Genomic DNA, 24,359 nt, shown 5'->3' on the forward strand with positions numbered 1-24,359 from the left:
CTCCTCGCCTGATTTCTCTGCATCTGCCTCTGGGAAAGGTGGATGATAAGCTGCGAGGTGTTGACAACGGCCATAACTGCAGCGATGGTCGCAGCGGGCTCCATGCTCGCAGTGCTGTGGCGTCCGCGCTGTCACTGACCAGAAAAGTGCGCGAACTGATTTCCCGCCGGCGCTTTCAGGGAGGGAGGGAGGGCGGTAGTGACGGACGGATGACGACAGTTACCCAAAAGCACCCTCGACACATTTTTTTACCCAGAAGGCATTGGCGGCTCGACCCAGAATTCCAATGGGCAGCGGGGACTGCGGGAACTGTGGGATAGCTGCCCACAGTGCACCGCTTCCAATGTCGACGCTTTCCCCGTTAGTGTGGACTCACAAAGTCGAATTACTGTCCTTAGTGTGGACACACACGTTCGATTTTGTAATATCGATTCCACATATTCAATTTAAGTAAAATCGAACTACTCTCGTAGTGTAGACATACCCTAAGAAGAAGACTGAAGACTCCAACACAGGACACTGGCCCAGATTTAAGGGACAAATCTCTATATTAAGGACTGCAATATCCAGTGGGGTGAGAAAAATTGCTTAGTCTAGTTGTTGCTCAGCCTAATAGGGTTGAGAGTTTAGACTGAGTGCTTATGTTTTATTTCTTTTGGTAACTAACTCTGACTTTTTGCCTATCACTTAATATCTATGTTTTGTAGTCAATAAATTTGTTTGACTGTTTATCTTTACCAGTGAGTTTGTATGAAGTGTGTGGCAAATCTGCTCAGGTTTTGCAAAGGCTGGTGTATAGCCACTTTCCATTGATGAAGTAGTGAACCAATTAATACATCTGCACTGCCCATCTTGAGCAGTGCAAGATGGTATATTCCTGAGATACAGTGCTGGGAGGGGTTTGGCCCTGGTGTCTTTCTCTGTGTGATTCATGAGTGGCTCTGGGAGCATTCATGCAATCTAGCTCCACATGCGGTTGTGCTGAGTGATCACAGTGCCTGGAGGGGTTTGCTGCTGGTCACTAGCAAGACATTGTGAATGACAGCCCAGGCTGGAGAGAGTTTAGGGGGCACAGTGGTCCCACAGTCCCAGGCTGCACCCCAGGGAGACCTGTCACAGTGGTAGTTATGTTGGCAGGAGAAGGTCTACCGCTGACATAGCACTGTCCACGCTGGTAATTAAGTCGGTGTAACTTACGTCCATCAGGAGGATGGCTTTTTCACACCCCTGAGCGACATAAGTTATACCGACATAAGGGCTAGTGTGTACAAGCCCTAAGTAAGCCACTTCTCTGCCCCTCAGTTTCTCCATCTGTAAAAATCAAGATAATATTTATCCAGCTTTGTAAAATACTTTGCAATCTATGGAGAAAAAGTGCTATATATATATATATGCCAAGAATGATTATTACCATGGTGCTGCTTTCCTCTGCACTTCACAGCAGTGGTTTTGAATTTGGGGTCCGCAGACTATGTTTAAGGATTCTGCAAAAGGTTGTTGTTACCATAGAACAGTGGTTTTCAACCTCAGGGCAGCAGCCTAGGTCTAAGATTTCCAAAGGGGTCCACACCTCCCTTTGAAACTTTTTAGGAGTCTGCAAATGAAACAAGGTTGAAAACCACTGCTTTAGAGCAAGGAGCTCCATCACGTTCACAGCAGCAAGCTCCCTATTTTGAGGAAACTAGAAATAGAAAGAAAAATGTCAGCTTTCTTTTATTAAGTATAAGCACATTTCTCCTAGGCTTTTTTCTTGGCACAGCCCTGACAACATAAAATGAATGTAAACCAATCACTAGGTTTGAAAGGAACGAACCACTGGGTCTCAATTCTGCATCTGGAGGCTATCTCTATGTGGATTGGAATACGGGCCACGAAAGCTAGCACATTTCATATAAAGCTGAGAGCGGTAAAGAGTTTACATTTATTAGTGTTTTACTTTAATGTAAGTTTAGTCAGTTCAATGGAACAAAGGTCAATATCACCATCTGTCAAGGTGAAAGCATACCAAAGACGCAGCTAGTGTGCTCTTTCTGAAAAGTGAAAGGTCTAGAAGTAGACCCAAGTTATCACCTACAGAACATCAATATTCAGGAACAATGATTAGTTAGGCTGTATTAAGTCAAAAAAGAACAAGGGAAAGCCAGGAGTAGAAGGGCATAAAGGAGATTCTGTTCAGAATATTTTGGTTTTAAAAAGTTAAACTAACCTGGCTCACAAAATGCCTTTCATATGCCAGATGCGCTTTCCAAAGTACCCTGAATGTCAACAAATCTGGGCTCTTTTGGACAAATCAGCAAAGTGAATTCCAAAGCTCAGGCCTATTTACACCAGGAATGCTCAGTGTCCTGCCCCTAACTGTTTAAATCTGGAGACTATTAGCAAAAGCATCCCAAATCCTTCAACTGAGGGATAGCGCATAAGGTGTTTTCCAAGTCCTTCAATGAGACGCAAGCAGAAAAATCCTGAGATCCTGCTCAGAGCCCCATTTTTTTTCAGTGAAGCTCCGTACTGGAGCAGAGATCTGCCGGCATACATCCTATTGAAGGACTGGGGCCTAAGACAGCAGACGCTAACCCACGTTGAGCTTTAGAGCTCAAAGAGGAGAACAGTCGCCTTCTGACCTAGCTTAAGTTTCCGAGCACTCATTAAACGTAACCCTATAGCACTGCTACAGCCTCCTCCAGTATTTTCCTTTGTCCAGCCAGGATCTCCTCCATCCACCCTTCCCCTCATCCAAAGCCTGTTATTCTCAGACAAGAATTACTAGGAAAGTGGAGAGATGACATCTGGGTTGGCCCCTCGGCATCTAATTACTACAAAGCCACACATTCAAGAGTCACCATCTTGTCACCACAGCGCCCTCTCCTCGGGGCACTGGCTCAGCCATGGTGGGGCGAGAGCAGCCGGCCAGGCCAAAGGGCGCCCACCTCTCCTGTGTCGTCCCAACCCAGCCCCTGGAGCCTGCCAGCAACCTCCAGGGCTCAGCCACCACCACTGGAGCCTTCCTGGGGCCCCGGATCAGTGCTGGGGCTGGGTCACTAGCCAGGGACTAGCCAAAGGCTGCAGCATCCCCCACGCCTGTAGGGTGGGGGTGGGGCGGGACCGGGCTCCAGCCAAAGCATGGCGGGAAGCCTGGTACAGGCGGGGTATGGCAGCGCTGCTTAGCTACGGAGGAACAGGCAGAAAGGACCAAAGGTTCAACCCCTTCCACCAAGACAAGGCATCCTCAAGTGCCTTTCTCTCAACGCGCATGCGCCTAGCTCATGCGCAAGCGCACTCCGCCGTGGTCATCAGGTGAGGGAGGGGAGGGCCTGTCCTCCTTTCTTCGGGGAAGAGAGGCGAAATAGGACAGCGGCTTCTCAGCCTTGCTGCGCATGCGCCAAAGAAATGCGCATGCGCGCTGCGTGTATCGCTCCGGCCCGGGCGATGGCTGTGAGGGGAGGGATGAGTCGGTGAACTGGCTCGTTCGGCGGCGGCGGCAGCAGCACCGGGCACCCGCGGCGCTTGCGCCATGCGTCCCGTGTAGAGAGCGGCCGAGGCGGAAGGTCGGGGCGCCATGAACCTGCGGGGGTTGTTCCAGGATTTCAATCCGAGGTGAGTCCGGGCCCTGCGCCGCCGCCGCTGGCCTAGCGGGACCGGCCCGGGGGCTTCCGTTTGGAGTCTGTGGGAAGGGTCCGTATGGCGCTGTCAGGCCACCGTACCCCGGCAAGGCCCGGCTGGGGCTCACGGGGCCTGGCTTAAATCCGGGCTCTCCCCGCTCTGTTTGCCCCCCCGCCGCCGTCCCCGTCCTCCTGTCCAGGGAGCTGTTCCCATCTCGCCTGAGGTGCCCCTTCACCTCTGGGAAACGGCCGCAGCGGCCCCGGGGCCCGGCCCCGGAGGGTGGCAGCACAGGCCGGCGGCCCTGCGCAAACCCAGGACCTTTCCCAGACCCGAGCAAGAGCGCTGTGCGGCTCCAAAGCGTTTTCTCATCCACCGAAGTTGGTCCAAGGAAAGGTATTACCTCCCCCACCTTGTCTCGCTAATATCCTGGGACCCAGACGGGTAGGACAACACGGCATGCAACAGAGCTCTGCCTGTTCCGGGCAGAGCCGTGTGCCGTCGCAGGTGCTGCCGGGGTCCGCGTTTCCGAGCGTGGCCGGCCGCGGCTAGCCTGGTTTCGGGGTGGGTGCGCGAGATCGCTCTGACCGCTTGAAGGCATGTCAGTGAGAGTGCCATGGGAATGGGAGGGCAGGGTGTGCCCGAGAAAACGCAGCCCCTGCCCCAGTTATTCAACACCTAGATGTGTGCAGTACAAACCTAGTGAGTTGTGTTCATTGGAGATACTACTGTCCAGAACGCTTAAAGGAAGAAATAGAGGATGCTTGATGTATTCTAGTTAGCAGGCTATGCCAAGGGGCAGCATGGAACAAGTACAGTCAGGAGTGTGCAAAGAGGGAAGACCTGGTGGAAAAGAGGGCTTGTGTAAGGGCCCAGTTCTAACCTTCTTCCTATCTGTTGTTTCATTTAGGTACAATATTTTTCACTTCTTATGCTAATCTGTTGTGTAGCATTGTTGTTCACCATTTAAAAAGCTTCCTGTAAGCACTTAGGGTAGAGATCGGCAGTGTACAGCATCTTGCATAAATGGGACATGATGAAGGGCCTTTATGAGCCCTTGCTTTAAAAATAACTAACTATGCTTTTCAGGGATGAATGAAATGGCCCTTTGGTATAAACTTGTAAAGCACTTCAGGTTCTTTTGGAAAGAAAAGTGCTGTATAAAAACAAGTTATTTATTGTTAATCGCAAACCATGCTTGAGACCTGCCCTAGCATTCTGGCATAGTTTCGTAGCAAGGGTTGTAGCATAGGTCCGTGTGGATACAAATTTATGCAAAAACCACATTTTGCATAACTGAGTTCCACTACTGGTATAAATGTTTCATGAACACTGTATTCTAGCACTTTCAAGATTCAAACCAGTCCTTCTCAGCTTACTTTTTTTATGCATAATGTCACTCTCTGAAATAATTTTGCTTGTTTTCCATTACAATACTAGTGTTTTAATAACCAAAGTTAAAGATACAGAGCTAATTTTAAAACTTAAAATTCAGTCTGAATTTTACTTTGTTTCAATTTAACCTTTGTACACAAAATACCGTCAAACAACGAGCTTAAGTTCATTACTCCGCTAGACACTAAATAATGGACTGAACAGAGATGCAGGATTCATGGCTTATTACAAGGGTCTGTGTAACTACCACATTTTACAGGGAGGCTATGACTGCAGAGGTGTAGACGGGTCACTGTATCTTGAATGGTTTCTTCCAGTACGTGCTAACTACTTATGCTAAATAATCTGTTCCACCTGCATTTTGCTGTGATGCTGGGAGTTCCTTTCCCAGACCTGAAGAAGAGCTCTCTTGTGGCTCCAGAGCTTGTCTTTCTCACCACCAGAAGTTGGTCCAATAAAATATATTACTTCACCCACCTTGTCTGTCAGTGCACAGGCAGTTTCACTATTTTTTCCCTCTTGTATAAATCAGGACAGGTGTACACTACAGCCAGGATTGAAGCTCTGAGATCAATCTACCGGTGGTCCATTTAGCGGGTCTAGTGAAGACCTTCCAAATAGACAGCAGATCACTCTCCAGTCGACCCCTGTACTCTACTCCCCCCTCTCTCCCCGACGAGAAGAGTAAGGTAAGTCGACGGGAGCGTTTCTCCCGTTGACCCCCCGCGGTGTAAGCCCCGCGGTAACTCGACCTAAGGTACATCAACTCCAGCTATGTTATTCACGTAGCTAGAGTTGCGTAGCATAGGTCGACTTACCGCAGTAGTGTAGACATAGCCTAACCCACTTACTCCTTTTGTTTCTGTGGGTCTTTCTCACAGCAATAGGGGATTTAGATTGTAAGGACAGAAGAAGAGATCAGTAGATCTTCTGGTCTGTCTTCCTATATACACTGGCCATAGAATTTCACCCAGTTACCCCTGTATTGAGCCCAATAATTTCTGTGTGACTAAAGCATGTCTTCTATTAAGACATCCAATCTTGATTTAACGGAAGAGAGACACTTTAAAAAATAGGAATATGTATTTGTAAAACCACAATCTTGTAGGCATAGTACCTGAAACTGCTTTAAAACTCAGTCTTAAAAAATCTTGACTAAGTTTTAGATTGATAGTGTTCTTTTAAATTACAGCCTCTGTCTGATGTGATGCTTTAAGATAGAAAATGAATTTACTGCTCCCCCCCCCCCCCGTCTTTAGCATTTTATCACATTTTAAGGGCAGTGTGCCCTGTGTATGCTAGATTGAAAATGTGTTAGCATCACATCTTTAAATCCTAATCTAGATGAGGCCAAAATGGGAGTCCTTTGGGAGAAAAGGCTGTAGTTGCTGTATTCCTGACTCTGGACCTCTGGCTCTGTAGAGTGTGGCAAGGCTGTAGTAGGGAGATCTGTGCAGCTCCATTCACTGCTCTCGGAGGCCAAGAGAATACAAACACGTGTAATTGTTAAAGGAGTTTGGAGAGTGAGTAGAATATTTCACATCTGATCCGTGTCTCAGGGTTAACCATTATAAGATGTCTTAAGAGCATGTAGAAAGTTCACAAACAGTTGTAATGTGTGAGGGATGATGAGGGGGATGAGAGAATCCCAGAGCAGAGAGTTCATGAAGCATTTCCACCAATGGACCTTAACTAATCACAATAATAATTGTAGCTAACTGCATTTGGTTGTACAAACTGTACAGAATAATGAATGTTTCAGGAAATGTATTGATGCAGGGATGCTAAAAGCTGAATCATGTCTGCCATTTCAAAAAGAATGAAGAGAAGAAGAGAAATTTTATTAACTTTCAGAGCTGAGACACTTGGGCTGAATAGAGGCTTGTCCTTCAACTGGAGATGCTGATCTTGTGAATGTTCTATTAGGATTTTATGAGAATAAAGGAGAGTGGCTTACTGGTTATATTGTGGGACTAGGGATTGTATTCTTGATTCAGCTGCTGATTTACTGGGTGGCCTTGGGCAAATCACTTAATCTCTCTGTTTCTCACTTTACCATTCTATAAACTATGTATAATTATTTCCCGCAGAGAGGTGGTGTTGAAGCTTAATTACATGTGTGTAGAGCACTCTGAGATCCTCAGGTGAATGTGCTTTATAAGCGCAAATTATTTTTGTCCTGTAGTAGCAAATGACTTTTGCATATGTAATTTTATCTAACTTCTGGTGGTATGGTGACAGGTCTCTGTATTTATTGTTGAATGGGTGCATTGTGAGTGGATGAGAACAGTTTTAGATTATTAACTAGTTTATAACATGTAGTGGTTTAGGTACTTAAAAACAACTTTTAGGTGAAATTTTCTTTATTGTACATGCATTTTAATTTTTAAAATCATTGAGACAGTAACTTTTGCATATCAAATTCTTTTAGAAAACCAAAGTTTAAATTTTCAATAATAAATTTGATAAATTAGGGCAAAACCAAGTCTAAAAATCCTTTTGCCTTTTGTAAAATTAGGCATACCTAATTAGGAAACTAAACTCATTTTTATTTTAGTTAGTTTTTTTACACTCTAGATTTATTAGAATTAAAAATAACCATAATGAATATATGGATTACAATTATTACTTAATTTGTATTGCAAAATGTACTTACCAGGAACATGCGGCTTGTGGAATTTAACCAAGTTGCGTATTTAATGAGACTAATCAGGAGCAGTATTGTAGGAGGGGAAGTATTTTAAAAAAATTCCATTCATATCCTGTACGCTTGTCTTGTAAGAATGCTTTTGATGTGTTCACTTGAAGTAATTATTTTATAGATGAAAAAGGTGGTATATAAGAATGTTTCATCATAAATATAATACTTAAAGCACCTCTTCAGAACTGATTAAATCTACACAAAGAAATTCAACAGCCATACATTTTCTGTTGTATTAAGTAATGGCCTGATTCAAAATTGCTGTGTACAGTGCAGACAAACAAGACACTGTCTGAACTGAGTTTCCTTTGTTTTCTGAAAGTATGTAAAACAATTTGCCATAACTTCTAAGTTGTATTTTTCTTTTTTAATAGCAAATTTCTTATCTATGCCTGTCTGCTGCTGTTCTCTGTTCTGCTCTCTCTCCGTCTGGATGACAAAATTCAGTGGAGTTATTGGGCTGTCTTTGCTCCAATATGGCTATGGAAGCTAATGGTCATTGTTGGTGCCTCGGTGGGAACAGGAGTATGGGCACGAAACCCACAGTATCGGTAAGGTTAGGACACTTGTTTTCAATGAAGAAAGAAATGTTTACCTTTTTCATAGTGAATCAAAATCTTTAAGTATGCTTTTGATAACTATATAAGAAGTTGTATGGAAATCAATAAAACTTGCTTGATGCTGCTTAAACTGTAACACATACATAATACATGGAAACATAGCTTTATGCATGTATGGACTCTTTATCCTTATACTGTACTGACAGTTCATTTAGGAAACATGAGTTAAAACTTCACAGGCTTGTCTGCACAGTTTTTATACCAATTTTGATATATTGGTTTTAAAGCTGATGTAATGTGTACAGAGTCATGCAGGTATAAAGGTGCTTATATTGGTATAGTTTGTTTTTGTATCTGCTATATTGATGTAAGCATCTTTATACTGGTATAATTACATCCACTTTTGGGAGGGGCAGGTTGCATCACGCTAACTAGATCACTTTATAAACCAGCATGCTTAAATTGTTATAAAAACTGTTTAGATCAGTCCTAAATGTGTTTGAACTCCTTGTGTTTAATTTCCTTGGTGTTACATGTGTAGGCTATGCACATGCGTGAAGAGAATAGATTACTAAATGTTTTTTCAAACTTCAACTGTCAGAGTAAAATTATCCAGATTTACTATTTATTAAAAGATAAATTGGTAGAAACTCAAATATATACAAAGAGGTCCTGATCTTACCAGTGGATATGCTGGAGCCCATTGGCTTTAGTGTGACTCTGCAGATCCTGCTCATCCACAAACTCAGTTTCAGGATTGAGATGTAAGGCACTACATAAGATTCCTATGATCATTCAGCCAATACGCAAATGGGAAAAAATCATTGCTTTAATAAAATTCCCTCCCTGTTACTGATAATACCTTCGATTTTTAAAACATATTGAATTGTAAAGGGGACGCTAATTTTTTCAAAACAGATGCTTGCACTGCACTATTAGGGTAATGTAAATAATTCATAATACTAAGGCCTGGTCTACACTAACCCCCAAATTCGAACTAAGGTACGCAACTTCAGCTACGTGAATAACGTAGCTGAAGTCGACATACCTTAGTTCGAACTTGCCGCGGTTCAGACGCGGTCCACACGCGGCAGGCAGGCTCCCCGTCGACTCCACGGTACTCCTCTCGCCGAGCTGGAGTACCGCAGTCGACGGCGAGCGCTTCCGGGATCGATTTATCGCATCCAGACCAGACGCGATAAATCGAACCCGGAACTTCGGTTGCCAGCCGTCGAACTACCACGGTAGTGTAGACCTGGCCTTACATAGTCCTTGAAAGACTGTAGGAGAGTATTTAAGTATAAGTAAAAATTATTTTCATTGGGAGTGTTAGACAAATTCTAATACTATAAAAAGCAGCATTTTAAATTGTGGCCCAGGTGATACTTGCAAACTATTTTAGTTGTTTTTCATGAAGACAAACACTCAACAAATAGTTTAATGTCGTATATGTATGTGTATAATATAATCATGGTCCCAGTAACAGAACCAAATGTACAACAAGAAACCTCCATTTCATTACCTTTAGGCCAGAGTCGCAGCTATCTTTCAGCTTGTCTCGTGTTTTCCAAATTGATTGTCAAGACTTCAAATTCATATAATCAAGAATAAGAGTTCATATAAGAGTCCATATTTATGCATTTGATATAATCGTCTGAATATGCTATAGAGAAAAATAAAACTAAGAACTTTTAAGGTAGTATAGTAGTAACTTGTAGATGTCACTTTCCATAAAAACGTTTATAATAAATAAAAAGCGATTCTGTCATATAACTATGCACATAAAATCCACATTCTTATAGATTATACTATTCAATTTATATTTGCGTGTCTGGTTCAAGAAAAAATTGTTTTGACGTATAATTTAATATTTTGTTTTCATGGTGGAAATGTTAACTTAAGTAAGTTCAGGAGTTCATAGGATCCCCTCTCCTCATTGAGACCAAAAATATAAGCCATTGGTGTATTACAATAGAACCTCAGAGTTAGGAACGCCTCGGGAATGGACGTTGTTCGTAACTCTGTAATGTTCATAACTCTGAGCAAAACATGGTTCTTTCAAAAGTTTACAACTGAACATTGATTTAATACAGCTTTGAAACTTTATCATGCAGAAGAAAAATGCTGCTTTTAATTTAATTTGAAACAAGCACATAAACCGTTTCCGCACCTTGTCAAATCTTTTTTTAAACTTTCCCTTTATTTTTTTAGTAGTTTAGGTTTAACACAGTACTGTACTGTATTTGCTTTTTTTGTTTGTTTTATTTGTTTCTGCTGCTGCCTAATTGCATACTCTGGTTCCAAATAAGGTATGTGCTTGACCAGTCAGTTCGTAACTCTGGTGTTCGTAATTCTGAGGTTCTACTGTATTAGCTCATAATTAGAAGTCACTCTTTCTAGCAGCAGGTGCATCTGAGAAGTAGGAAATGTTCTTAGTTAAAAAATATAATAGGCCTCTTTCTTTCTCTCCCTGCAAACAGAAGGATAGAGCTAGTCAAAAAAATTTCAGATGGAATAATTTTCCATTGGAAAATGCTGATTCCACAGAATCTGAACATTGTCTGGGAATGTGTCTGATCCATCAATAGTTTCAACAGAAACCAGATAGCAGGTTGGCCTGCTGCTGTCCTGCCAATCTGTCCTGCTCCTGTGCTGTCCAGGAAGCAAGCTGAAAAATTCCATTTCAGTTTTCTTAAAATGATTTATTTATTTTTTGAGAATTTTCCTCTCATGAAAAGTGTTTGATTTTTTTATTTTTTTTTATTTTAACTTTTCGCCCCAATTTGGTAAGAAATGTTTGTTTTCTCGAATAGTGCCTGTTATTTATGTAATACCAAATGTGTACATGGCACTTAAGAGATGGTGATTAGTACAAGAAACTTAGAACTGTTATATTCAAAATGTCTTGGGATATTTGCATGATAGGATGCTTCATAATTGACATTGTTTTTTTAATTAAGGCCAATAGATTTTGATTCCTTCTTTACCCCTCTTTAGAGCAGAAGGAGAAACCTGTGTGGAGTTCAAAGCTATGTTAATTGCAGTAGGCATTCACCTGCTACTGCTGATGTTCGAAGTTCTGGTATGTGACAGGATCGAAAGAGGAACCCATTTCTGGCTTCTGGTCTTCATGCCATTGTTCTTTGTATCTCCAGTGTCAGTTGCAGCTTGTGTGTGGGGCTTCCGACATGACAGATCTCTGGAGGTGAGGCTTTGTTTTTATAATACTGAGAACTAGGATCGTTGAATCTGAAGAGCAGAATTTATTCCATATTAATTGTTCGTGTGTTACCAAGAAGTGTATCAATCTGTCATATTGTGTAGCTTACCAAAACGGAGAAACCAGAAAATGAAAAATTATCCTCACTTCACTTTTTCTACTTATCCTTTACTAAGAACATATTAAATTACAACATCCATGTTCTAAACTTGTCATTATTATTGAATCTGTTTTAACAATGAACTACAAAAGTGTTTCTGTATTATGGACATCTCTGAAGTGAATTTAGTGCTGGTAAAAAGTGCTCCTAGACAACATTGTCTGCTGAAATCACTTATTAATTCATAGGACCTTAGACAGTGAAGGCTGAAGAGTCTTTTGCGTGACTGGTGCTGTCTGTAGGAGTAAGAGGTTAGCTTGTTCACACTCTGTACATAACAAGCTCTTTAGCAATATGAGAGCACAGTTCTTAAATTTACTAAGTTTATGGAGAACATTGAGATATGGCATGCATGCTAGCACGTCCGCAAAAACTCAGCTTTTTAATTCAATGAATTGCCTGTTTGAGGAAATTATTGCAGCACTGTTTTCAGAAGGCGATAACTATTTTTTAATACCATAGGGACCGTACAAAAAGCCCCATACCTTTTTAGATGGCTTGACTACTTCTCTCAACAGAGCATTTTTTAATGTTAGGATATACTGAATTTACCATTTTCTGGAAAGCAGAGAAAGGAAAGTGACTTTCTGGGTAACTGGTGGACTAATATTTAGATCCCTTGAAAACTGCCACTTGATTTGCAGGATGGGTGCACAGCTGATAAATATTGGTGGAGAAAAATTGGAATCCACTCACCCCTAAAAGGTCACAGCTATCTCCCAAATAGAATAAGTTACAAAATTCCACTGCCCAATTTACTTTTCCACTACTTTATCTCCTTTATTCTCATGCTGTCTTGGTTTGTCTTTCCTTGTCCCTCTCGAGGGTTTTACTACTTCTGTTCTCCACTCTGTAGCTCAGGCTTTTCGTGTACTGTTAACATCGAGCATGTCCTACTGCACAAATATGTATTATGTTAGTTGAAGTAATGTAACTGAGGCAGTTGTTCAGCTGTCATTTAGTTCAATAGCTGCTTCATTTTAAAGTATTTTCAGTCTGCTTAATCCCACTATGAAACTGATTATGCCTTGACACAGGTGGCCACGACTCGATAAGCCCTTGTGTATGCATGGTGGGCTGGGGAAGTTTTCTGCTATATGTTGGGCTTCAGTGATTTTTAAAATACTATTTATCTAAGGCACATAGAAATGCTTTAAATTTGACTCTGGCATCACCAAACATTCAGCTGAATTTGGCAAGTGGTGCATATTAACCTAATTATAAAAGCTCTGTCACAGAAGTCTGTACTGTAACTTTTTTTCTTGCCCTGTGTCCACTTATTTCTCTACTCGTTTGTGGAGTTCCAGTACATAGTTACTTGAAATCCAGTCTGCAAGGCTTTTATTAAAATGTTACCTTTGCGTGGCTAGTGGAGACTTGGTTCTTTGCTTAAAGATACAGAGTGTCACACTTATGTCTCAGAGGTCATAGATTATGCAGAATGCCCACTAAGATAACTGAGCCAGTATGAAGTTGCACATACTGTCTGACCTCTGGAAAATATTTATATCTCAAAATCCCCTTAGATATTGGCATTTAAATTAGAAAATTTATTTAAATTCACTGGCTTCAGTTAGCCATTTTCAAAGAGTAAATTTCTCTCTGATCCCTTAACCAAACTCTTACCTATTTGGGGTGGCCCAGGAACTTTGGGAAATGGAATTCTGCCAAGTCAGATGGTATTTCATTATTTGATCCTTTTGAGCTAATCAGAAAGGTGTCACATTTTCAATATAATTTAGGGTTAGTTTTAAAGTACAACTTTTACTTTTCTGCTGGGGACATGAAGTAGAGGTTAGTGGGACACTTGAAAAGCAGAGTGGCTTTCATTTTTTTTTTTTTTTTAATGAAACTAGTACTTAACCTATATTGCTACATAAAGGAAATGTGTCCTTAGTGGAACTAACACATCTTACAATAAACTGATTTTAACTTCTAAAAATGTAATCTACTTTTCACTATTCATACTGTCCTTTTGCATTTTATGCAGGAACATGAAACTAGACTGGTCTCTTAGATTCATACCGTGGATGTCTTGCACTAGCTAAATGCTGCAGTGCAACTACTAAAGGAAATGTTAGTTTAAAAAACAGTAACTAACTTATAATTGAAATAAGGAATGGATGGGTGGATGAAGGAAAATGACTAATCATTCATAACATCTAGTGTAGATATAAGTGGTGTTCATTGTTAAAGAACTGTATCATGAGTCGTAAAGTTGTTCTTTCAAACTTTTTGGGTGTCTTGTGTATTACTTTATAGTGCTATGAAGTGGTTCTAATGTATTTTTGTTTTTTATTTGTAGTTGGAAATTTTGTGTTCTGTCAATATTCTCCAGTTCATATTTATTGCACTCAGACTAGACGAGATCATCAGATGGCCATGGCTTGTACGTAAATTCCATTTACTCCATTTTAAGGTTGTTTCTAAATGTTGAAGTCTTCATGCAAACATAGAATATGGTGGCCTGCTAAGAAAAATGCTTTTAAGTGAAGTAAGTTATTTGCTACCAAATTGCACAATAAAGTGAAGCACGTGATTATAATGTATAATTGGAAGTAACAAATTGTAGCTATTCATTAACTCCATTGACACTTCTAATTAAAAAATTATCAGTGTAAGTGCAGTGTGTGGGTTTTTAACAAGTAAATAATAATGTTAATATGTCCAAAGTAAAAAAATGAGAACTATATTTTTGGTATCCAGTGCTGAAAGGCATCAGAGCACCATATTAATCAAGTGTCTTAAACATTTATTGAGCCCCTCAAGATAAGTATTTACCTATCTTTTTTCAGAAGGATAAACTAAGATACTGTGAAGGTAAGTAGTTTACCACTTCTAAAGTGTGCATGGATAGAGTATGGAATAGAATTCATGATTTGGGACTTCCTTTCCCTTGCTACTCAGATAAATTGCCTCCCAAACTACAAAAAATAGAAATTAAGACTTCTTGGAAAGCATTAACTTATTATAGGCAGCACTAAAGTCTTGCTCTTGTTGAAGTATGTTAGTAGATATAAAGTTTTAGTGCCAAACTTTCAATGGCTAGAGGTACTGCTTCAGACACAACTCATGCTATTCCATGGATGTTTCTGTATACAACTTGAGCAAAAAAAAAAAAAAACCCTGAGAAATGGCTTACATAAATGGGTATCTAAGTGCCTGAAATTCATGTTCAGCTTGTATGCATGTTTGCGCACAGACCTAGGTCTCTATCCACTGAAAACCTGGTTACTATAGTCTGACGTTTCATTTTTATTCTTTTAGGTAGAAAACCTGTCTAAAATGTTATTGCCATGGCATTAACGAGTCCATGATCTCATTTCTGTTGATTTGCCTATCCAGCAATCATTCACTGAATGGCTGTTTTCACTATGGAAACCTGTGAAGATAGAGACTGCTTGTGTCATTCTGCAGGGGGGAGTGAGACAGTGTACTACACACTCCAGTTAATCTCTGATCAGTTGTTGAGGAAATTGGATAGGAAAGGAAAACTGCCCCGGAGAACACAAGACAAAGCAGGGAGTTAATGGGTGATGAGATAGGGGAATGCTTTTTTATGTAAACAATATTGCCTGGTAAATAATTAGTTTGTTTAGCCAGTATTCATGCAAACTATTTCAAATCCAGTTACAAGGAAGAGTTAATGTAAAAAGAATATATTAAGATTTAAAATTCCAAAAAGTGGCTTTCCGAGACAGACTCCATTTTTATATGTGAGTTTTTTGTAAGTAGATGTAAAAAAATAAAGTTGTAACAAATATAAGATATTACCTCACCCACCTTGTGTCTCTCATATCCTGGCACTGACATGGCTACATCTACATTGCATATAAAAAAGAAAGTTAACAGCCTGGTAGTAGGTCTCCTCCTTTTGCTTTAGATTCAAGAGTGAATTCAAAAGGAGACAAGAACCCTGTTTAGAAATTTTCAGCTAAAGGACCTACTGTATGTGTATTCTAAACTCTGTTTAAGCACTCTGACCCCATTTATAATGTCTAGCCAAATTTTACTGAAATTGAATTAGTCTGAAGTGGTTTTAAATTGCTTCAGCTAATTGTGTTAAAGGTCCAGTCTAGACAAAGGTTTAAGAAGCTTATCTAGTAGCCCAACAAAGTTGATATGGTACTTAGCATTGGTCATGGTTCATGAAGCTTTCTTGTTGTAGAGATAATCTTAATTACAAAGCATTATAGATTTACAACAAATTACTTTCAGCTATTTAGGTTTAATATGTTTACTTTTTTATTTTCTAAAAAACAAAACTGATACAGAATAACTCGTCGCTGGGAGGAAAAATAATGAACTATCTTTCTTTTTCAGGTTGTTTGCGTTCCTCTGTGGATCTTGATGTCCTTCCTGTGTCTGGTAGTACTCTATTACATTGTTTGGTCTGTCCTCTTCTTGCGTTCAATGGACGTTATTGCTGAGCAGAGGAGAACACACATAACAATGGCCATCAGTTGGATGACAATCGTTGTTCCATTACTCACATTTGAAGTAAGCAAAAATGTGATCTTTTGTGTGTGAGATTCTCATTTAAGTTGGATGATCCATTATTTATTACCGAATCTGCTTCCTACATCTACTTCTTTTGGGGCTTCTGAAAGTGTAGATACTATTCCTTGTTTAGAATAAAATCTTAACTCTTAACATGGATTGGGCTGGGCGGGGGGGAGAAATTTAAAAATAAAATATAGGAATTTTTGCTACTTCAGTAAAAAGATCATCATTAACACAAGCATTGGAAACTTGTTAAAGTTGAGATCAGTGGGACTTTGCATAGTGGAGGGATATTCTTGTACAAAGTAACTTGCAGGATTGGGGTCCAGCATGTAAATGTCTTAAGATCATGGATGTGTATTTAAGCAAATGTCAGTTTGATTATACTTTTTTCATTAGATTCTACTAGTGCACAGACTGGATGGACATAATGCGTTCTCATATATACCCATTTTTGTCCCTCTTTGGCTTTCTTTGATAACTTTAATGGCAACAACATTTGGACAGAAAGGAGGAAATCATTGTAAGTATCTAGAAATACGCAGTATTAGATGGAAAAAGCTCATGTTGAATTCAAATATTTAATCCAGGCTTTAGCCTATTTTTTATCGATCCTTTTCAGAAATAACACTTACATGCTATATGTATATCCTCCCCTCCCCCCCCCCACACACAAAAAAAAGAAAGAGAGATTAGACAAAAGGGTAGGAACGAGAAGTATTTGAGACAATTTTAATGCAAAATTTTCAATTTTGGGTACTGAGGAATTTTGTGTGGGTCTCTTTCAGTAGAGTAGAAAGTACGGCTTACATTTACATCAAAGCAGTCTGTTTTGTTTGGTTTTTTTAGTGGACACCAAACAAACTAAACAGGGATGAACACGGTGTGCTTAGTCAGAAGGAGCTTTGCAGCTTAAAACAGTTTTTCCTTGTGAGTCACATGTTGTGTATGTATCCCTTGTTTTGAGTATCTTCTGTTATTGTTAATCTAAAAGCTGGATTTTGACCCCTTGGAACTACAATTTTAAATCCCAAGAGGGTCAACTCAGCCCTCAATCCTTCCACAGTAAATTGAGTTCCATGCTTTTTAGGGTGTAGAGGGTGGGTTTTTTTTGTTTTTTTTTCCTGATGTGGACTCTGAAGATCCCATAGCATTTATTGTAAGAGGATGGGCTTGTCCTGGTGTCCTTAGCCAATGTTTAGTTTCTCCTGCTGTGCTGTGTACCAGTTGATTGTGACCTCCACTATAAGGGTAGCTTTATTTAATGGTGCAGGGAGTGTATATATATCCTTTGGGATCTTTTCAGTTGAAAGAATTAGTATTAACATTTATTACTGTAAACTGGCTTCTCTTGGTTTTTGGTCTCTTTAATCGCAGTGTACACTAAGACTTTTTTTTAACCTATTCTTAGATCATAGGTAGCTTTTTCATAATGAGCTTGTGTTTGAGCCATTCTTGTATTGATTCTGAGAAACTGTCAGTGCTTAAATAATAATTTTGCACCACCACTAATCATTAAACCCATTTAGCCCTATAATAAGGAATATCTTAGCTTCATATTCTCTACTAATATGCATTAAGAGTGCCTTGTGAGGACTTGATCATGAAAATATTAATTTCTTTTCAGCTAGTACATTCTCAATGCCTGTAGATGCTTGTTTCATCGAAGTATCTGCAGCATAGGTTGCTCTCCCAGACCTAGTTAATGTAATTAGACTTCTGTCTGATATATGATTACTTTGAATAGCATCAGACTTCTAACTTTGTATTTCTGCTAGTTATATAACTTTTAACCAATCTCATTTCATTCCTTTTTTTGACCCTTAATCCTAAATTTGCCATCCCAGACTTGGTAAGGAGAGTGTGGAGCATTGAAGGGCCCAAGTCAGTCTTCACTTGTAGCTGTGACCACAGTGCACTTGTGGTGTAGCTGAGGCCAGAATTGGCTCAGTCTCCAAGAAGGCTATATGCTGTAGATCTAGCATTGGGCTGTATATCTTATTTTATGAATGTGAGTTAGGAGATAACCCCATTCATCCCAAATGGACCCAAAGTGCTTAACAAACAAATGTACTTAATTCCACAACTGAAATGCAGTTACCAAGGTGAAATATGGCAACTGGCCACCAAGCTTAACATCTCTTGAGAAGAATGTCATGGGATCTTTAATGGCAAGTAGTCAGGACGTTGGCTTTGTTTCATGTGAAAGATTTGGCTTTAGCAGGCATATTACCCTTGTACACCATGCTGTGGTATTAATTAATGGAAGGGCACCATCTACTGAGTCACCAGCACCATTTGTTAGTGTCTTGGTGCTCCCATTATGTTCTTCCCAACCACATGCTGATCTGACGCTGCTTAGCTTGTGAAATCTGATGGCATCTCAATATATGCTGGCATAACTGCAGGCTGACGTAACCTGAATTTGTATTGCTATTAGAGTATACTATGTATATTACACATTGTAAGTAACTTTCTATAAACAATACGTATCAATATCTATTTATATAAAAGATCGTGGTCTGAATAATTAAATCAAATGAAATGAGAGAGTACTTAGTTTTAAAGTTAAATTTTCTTCTGGAGTAAAACTGAAACTATTAATAAATATTTATTTGTCCAGGGTGGTTTGGAATTCGCAAAGACTTCTGTCAATTCCTACTTGAACTTTTCCCATTCTTGAGAGAATATGGAAATATTTCCTATGATCTCCATCATGAAGATAATGAAGAACTGGAAGAAACACCTGTTCCAGAACCCCCCAAAATTGCACCAATGTTCCGAAAAAAGACTGGAGTGGTCATTACACAGAGTCCTGGAAAGTATGTTATTCCACCTCCCAAGTTAAGCATTGACATGCCAGATTAAGATTAATTTAGAATGTGGACAACTGACAACAAAACTGGAACTGGGAATCAACAGCCAAATGTATTTCATCTCATGCCTTGTTCTAATTTCTTTAAGGATAGGTATTTGTCAGTTAGTGGCTTGTAATGCAGATGTTGGAGATTTTAAAATATGATTTCTTTCAGAGCTTTCCATATTTGCTTAAAATCTCATGGTAGCAAATCAAAGTGGGAACACTAGCTATAGTAAGGTTCACAGGTGGAAACAAACTTTTAAAAAAATGTATCTATAAAGTCATTACCAGAGAAATTACTCCAGTATACAGATAGGGACATCAATTGTAGTGAACTGGGAATTGAAAACTTCTAATATTCTGTAACATGACCTCCGGTAACTGAAATTCATATTTTCCTACATCTCATTTAAGCATTCTAAGTATGTGTTCCTAGTGTTATGATGTTCTTTTGTCCATGAAGATAGGTGGTTGTCTAATATGTGAACCTTCCTAGTGGAGTGGTTATGTGCCTGGCTGTATAGTATTTATACAAACATTTTAGCAATGTAATATATTCTGTTCAAATTCTAGTTCTGTACAGTATAAATATTATGTAAAGGTATTTTTTTAAAAAGCCTGTATGAAATGCATAAACTATTACAGAGGATGTCTTTCATGTCTTAACTATACACTTGGCCTCTCTTGCTGTATGTACTTAGGCATGTAGTAGTATGTATTGGCATGTCTTTACCTGTCATTTCCTATTCAGACCTGAAAACTATCTGTAACTACAGAGGCACAGGAGCATTTCATTCCTCAGGCAAGACTTGAAGGCTTTTGTATTATATAGAATGTATAACAGCTTACATGATTTGACTTAATGTAAATTATTGTGTAAATAATCACAACCTTTGCACTGACATGGGGGTAAATGTTAACTTTGTGTTGCTTTTTCCAGTTCTATAGTCAAATGTTACTGTTAAGCAACACACTTATTCATCATTAGCCCCTTACTTCAGCTGTTCAATAAACTATTTTCTCCTATATTATGTGCAAAACCTATACCTTGTTTTCAGTGCTCAGACTTTATGGATTATCAATTTTGCAGCTATTGGTTAGCTGTCATAAATATCAAGACTGTACTGTTGCATCATTACCCAATCTCGTGTAAAACACTGGTTAGTCTAAATTATTAAACCCTTCAAAATGAGTTGTGCCATTTTTAAAATAGTAAATTCTCTATAAAGGCTTATGTTTATTTTGACATTGTCATGAATTTTTTGGATGACAGGCTTTTTTAACCTTTACTGAGGATACTTGTGGGACAGTGAGATTAATCTGAAATTCATGTTACTATAGCTTCTTCTCCTTGCCCAGGAGATGCTTCTGTTTGCTCTTACAGCTCAGTGGTAAGTATTCACTCTGATATCCATCAGTATTGTTTCTGAAAAAAATTACTGGTGCAGGAATTATAGGAACACATTCTTCACCATAGCCACTAGCCACGATTGTACCAGAAGTAGGAAATATGTTCTTTCTGTTGACTGTAATACTAGTACTAGTGAGGCAAATGCTCCCACCGCCTCTCCATGGAACATAGAGTGGCCTGTTCCTTTATTCTTCCTTTTTATTTTATTTTTTTTCCTGTAAGGGGCATTTAATGGCAGAAGGTAATTCATTATAGTCCACTTTCTTCCTCTACTGCAGCAGAAATGGGGTTTAGAGGCAGCCTTCTAACCCATGAATACCCCACCATCGTTGTCCTCTAGACTTAAGAGACAATGCTCTGCTCTCACACTTCCTACTTGAGAGACTCGGCGAGGAACGGGCCTTCCATTTTCCTACTAGAACAGAGCAGCAGTGAAGAGGCATAGGTTGAATTCCCCCAGTGTCACCAGAAGGGAGAACCAGTGGGAAGTCAGCTTCTAGCAGACAACCTCCATTCCCTTTTTTCTCTCTCTGCTATCCCTGTGACAAGTGCTTGCAGGATCGTTCTTTTGATATACAATTGTTATTATCACTTGAAAGGTGGGCAATGATGACCAACCTCTGCCAGTTTCAGATTCTGTCCCTCTGCCTTTTATCCATACCTCCTTCCCCAGTCTTTGGAGCAGAAAAAGGTTTCTGCCAGAGACCACTGGAGGTAGTCTTCTTTGCTGCAGCAAAATGGAATTGTAAATCTTCATTTTGAATTTTTTATATACAGTTTATGCAGGGCCACCCAGCGGATTCAGGGGGCCGGGGGCAAAGCAGGGGAGCTGCGGTGCTTGTACTCACCCGGCGGCGGTCTGGGTCTTCGGCGGCATTTCAGCGGCGGGGGGCCCTTCAGTCGCTCCGCGTCTTCGGCAGCACTGAAGGGTGCCCCTCCCCCCCCGGGCGGCCCTGAGTTTATGTAATTTAAATACTTGTATTCATGTTTGTTTTTTCTTGCAGTCAGGGTCTGACAGCAAGAACACACACATTGTGGCAATTCTTGCACTAGTGAAAGAGGCCCAATGGAAAGACTCATCAAACAAATTTCTCCCTTTATTTTCAACTATAGCAACAGTACAAGCTTCCCTCATCTCTGTTGTGGAATGACTGCCTCTGGGGGGATGGGACAGTGGCTCTGTGTCCAGTCAGTACATGCTTTATTTACATCAAGAGACAAACCTTTTATACATTAGATCTAATCTCTTGTAAATGAAATATAAATGCTATAACTTGTCTGGCCATTATTACCTCAGTTTGCTAGGAAACCAATTGTTTTATTAGGTCACAGCCGCACACCACAGGTATCATTATGATGTTCTAGAACTCCTTATTGAAGTTCACTGTAAGCTAGCATCATTTTAATATACCTTTGTCTAGGAGCATGAAGCTCAACTAATAGCATAAATAACTACAGCTGAAAAAGGTCAAAGTGAGAAAGGAGGATTGGAGATGGACCTTTCTATAGCAGAAACTCTGCATGTTTCAGCTCAGGATGAAATGGTTGATTCTGCTGTCTCAATTTCTTCTACTATTCCACTGTGTGATAAAACAGCAACTGGTGACTCTGCCTTGAGGTCTATAATAGAAGAAAATGCCTTTCAAGTTTTGAGTGATGGACCCTGGGTAAAAAGACCACGTCTTCTCTGTGATGATAGTTCCACTGAAGACAATGATTTTTTATCCCTCACCTTTCCAAAGAAACTATGGAAAATTGTTGAAAGTGATCAATTTAAGTCACTGTGGTGGGATGATGATGGAAATTGTGTAGTGATTGATGAAGAGCTCTTTAAAAAGGAGGTGCTGGAAAGGAGAGGACCTCTGCGAATTTTTGAAACTGATTGCATGAAAAGTTTCATTCGTCAGCTTAATCTCTATGGCTTTAGCAAAATGCGACAAGATTTTCAAAGGTCTGCCTCGCTAGCTGAATTTCTAGCAGAAGAAAAAGCAGCTTCTGCCTTTAGCAAGGTAAAATGTCAATATAATTTCTCAAAGCTAAAGATGCTATTACTTAAAATATGTTAAATGAGTTTTTTGCATGTGCAAATAAGTTTTGTTTTATGCTTGTTATGAAGAGAATCTAGGAATGAGGGTTGTGAAGGATATTCTGACAGCCATAATTTCTCAAGGTATTTTTATGAACAATAAGAGGGGAAAAAAAATGTGATTACTGTTTTTTGCTCTGAAGTGACCATTTCAGTGTGGCTTTTTCCTACTCACCTGAGCCTGTGAAACAGAGAGTGATCCTCCCACCCCCTCCTATCTCTTCGCTGGTTACTGGCTTCCTCCTGGTGCTAGACCTGAACTGCTTTCTTTCCCTCCTGACATTGGCTGAATGCTAGAAAGGTGGATATGGCCCATGTGCTACTGACTGAACCTTTATGGCCTTCATTTAAATTACTAAGTCAATGGGACTTGTACTCCTAAATCACTTAAGTGCTTTTGAAAACTTCCTGCCATTAGGTAATATCCATCCTTACTGTTTAAACTCTGTTTTGATACTAGACCCATTAAAGGGACATAATCCATTAAAAATATTACTTTAAAATGTCCTTGCCTGTATTCCTAAGAATACCTTTAAATGTCAAATTTACATTTCACCATTTCTGCCATGTTTGCTTTTTGCACTTTATTTGGCTTCTAACATGAAGCTAAGTTATTCATATCCATTTCCTGGTTTAAGGGCTAAACACGATGCTGCAGGAGAATGTTTAAATTCAAGGATGGATCACTGATTTTAAATGTTATGAGAATACTTCTGTTTGTTTCATCAAATCTTCACAGACTAAAATTGAGACCTAAAGTGCCTGCCAGTGTCCCTTCAATGTTAATGTTTGACCGTTTTATGTAGGCAAAATCTTAGCCAGAATGTGCACTTGACTCTTGCTTTTTTTATCCTCACAGAGGTGATTAAATCTTTTCACTTGCTTTATTTAGTTACAGTTCTACCATAACCCGAATTTTAAGAGAGGCTCTCCCCACCTCCTTCCAAGGTGTAAAAGAAGAGTTGGCATCAAAAATACACCACCAGTTGCTTTCTCATTAGATGAGGAATTCAGTGAAAACTGCCTAAAGAGTGAGGGAAGAAGCTCAGATGTTCAGTCTGCCTTCGGAACTGCTTCCATGGAGGAAAATGACCTTGTTGCAACTGCTCCAAAGGAAAACCTGCAAACATGTGCACTAAGAAAGCCTACAGTAAATAAGGGACTTGCCAGAGCAACTGCCCGAATCAGAAGTGGATACGCTTCATCACCAGCAGCTTCACTGAGGCCATCGGAACATGCGACAGCAGAAGACAGTGAGAAGTTGAATCAGCTGGCTCCATTCCATTTACCCCAAAATAACAGCCATACTCGAGTCAGCACCCACGATATAGATTCCACTACAACTACATCCGCGACTTCTTTGTATCATGTCATACCTCCTGTATCAAATAGTCCCTTTGGACCTGTGATGGGGCTTCCTGCCTTCCCAACCATGTATCCAGACTTATCAGCGATGCAGGCTCATTGGGCTAGTTTGCTGCCATTTTGTAACCCATGGTTCTCAATGCCTATGATTGCAGCAGCCTCTGCCATTTCAATGTCAAGATCATCTCATCACCGAACTCCATCATACCATCACTGCCCTAATTGCAACTGCACTCCGAACAATGCATCTGCTGCCAAAGGCATTGGACCAAAGCCTACTGAATATTCAGGATACCATCGATAAAGCAAAGGACTTTAACATTTCATATTCTGGGGGAGAAAGTCACTGACAAATCTGCAATGAAACTGTCTGAAGAATAAATGTCTTTTTCCAGTTTTTCTGTCCTATTTATATAAAATAATCCCAGACTTTATTTTATTTTCAGCAAGGAAGAATTAGTTCGGTAGAAGTAAATGGTCAGCTTTAATGATTTGTAGTAG

The 24,359-nt window shown here is 39.9% G+C and overlaps 2 protein-coding genes across 2 annotated transcripts; both read left to right on the top strand.

Moving 5' to 3' along the window:
* The first annotated feature begins 3,412 nt into the window (after positions 1-3,412).
* On the top strand, positions 3,413-20,174 carry TMEM185A (transmembrane protein 185A). The gene is made up of 7 exons (XM_065410376.1): positions 3,413-3,594; positions 8,068-8,244; positions 11,251-11,458; positions 13,939-14,022; positions 15,957-16,133; positions 16,536-16,659; positions 18,760-20,174. The coding sequence occupies exons 1-7, from the start codon at positions 3,557-3,559 to the stop codon at positions 19,002-19,004; spliced, it is 1,053 nt and encodes a 350-aa protein (XP_065266448.1). The 5' UTR covers positions 3,413-3,556; the 3' UTR covers positions 19,005-20,174.
* A 1,726-nt stretch (positions 20,175-21,900) lies between these two features.
* LOC135883328 (heat shock transcription factor, Y-linked-like) lies at positions 21,901-24,162 on the top strand. The gene is made up of 2 exons (XM_065410375.1): positions 21,901-22,416; positions 23,386-24,162. Exons 1-2 carry the CDS (start codon positions 21,901-21,903, stop codon positions 24,160-24,162), a joined length of 1,293 nt encoding a protein of 430 aa, XP_065266447.1.
* Positions 24,163-24,359: the final 197 nt, after the last annotated feature.

The sequence above is a fragment of the Emys orbicularis genome, chromosome 9 (genome assembly GCF_028017835.1).
Source record: "Emys orbicularis isolate rEmyOrb1 chromosome 9, rEmyOrb1.hap1, whole genome shotgun sequence".
NCBI lineage: Eukaryota > Metazoa > Chordata > Testudines > Emydidae > Emys > Emys orbicularis.

What these genes read in the sequence shown, in the direction of transcription:
- LOC135883328 (XM_065410375.1), top strand. Translation starts at nt 21,901, where the DNA reads ATGGACCTTTCTATAGCAGAAACTCTGCATGTTTCAGCTCAGGATGAA. An exon ending in CAGCTTCTGCCTTTAGCAAG is followed by an intron (nt 22,417 to 23,385) that starts GTAAAATGTCAA and finishes TGCTTTATTTAG; the next exon opens with TTACAGTTCTACCATAACCC.
- TMEM185A (XM_065410376.1), top strand. Translation starts at nt 3,557, where the DNA reads ATGAACCTGCGGGGGTTGTTCCAGGATTTCAATCCGAG. An exon ending in GCACGAAACCCACAGTATCG is followed by an intron (nt 8,245 to 11,250) that starts GTAAGGTTAGGA and finishes ACCCCTCTTTAG; the next exon opens with AGCAGAAGGAGAAACCTGTG. An exon ending in TCATCAGATGGCCATGGCTT is followed by an intron (nt 14,023 to 15,956) that starts GTACGTAAATTC and finishes TTTCTTTTTCAG; the next exon opens with GTTGTTTGCGTTCCTCTGTG.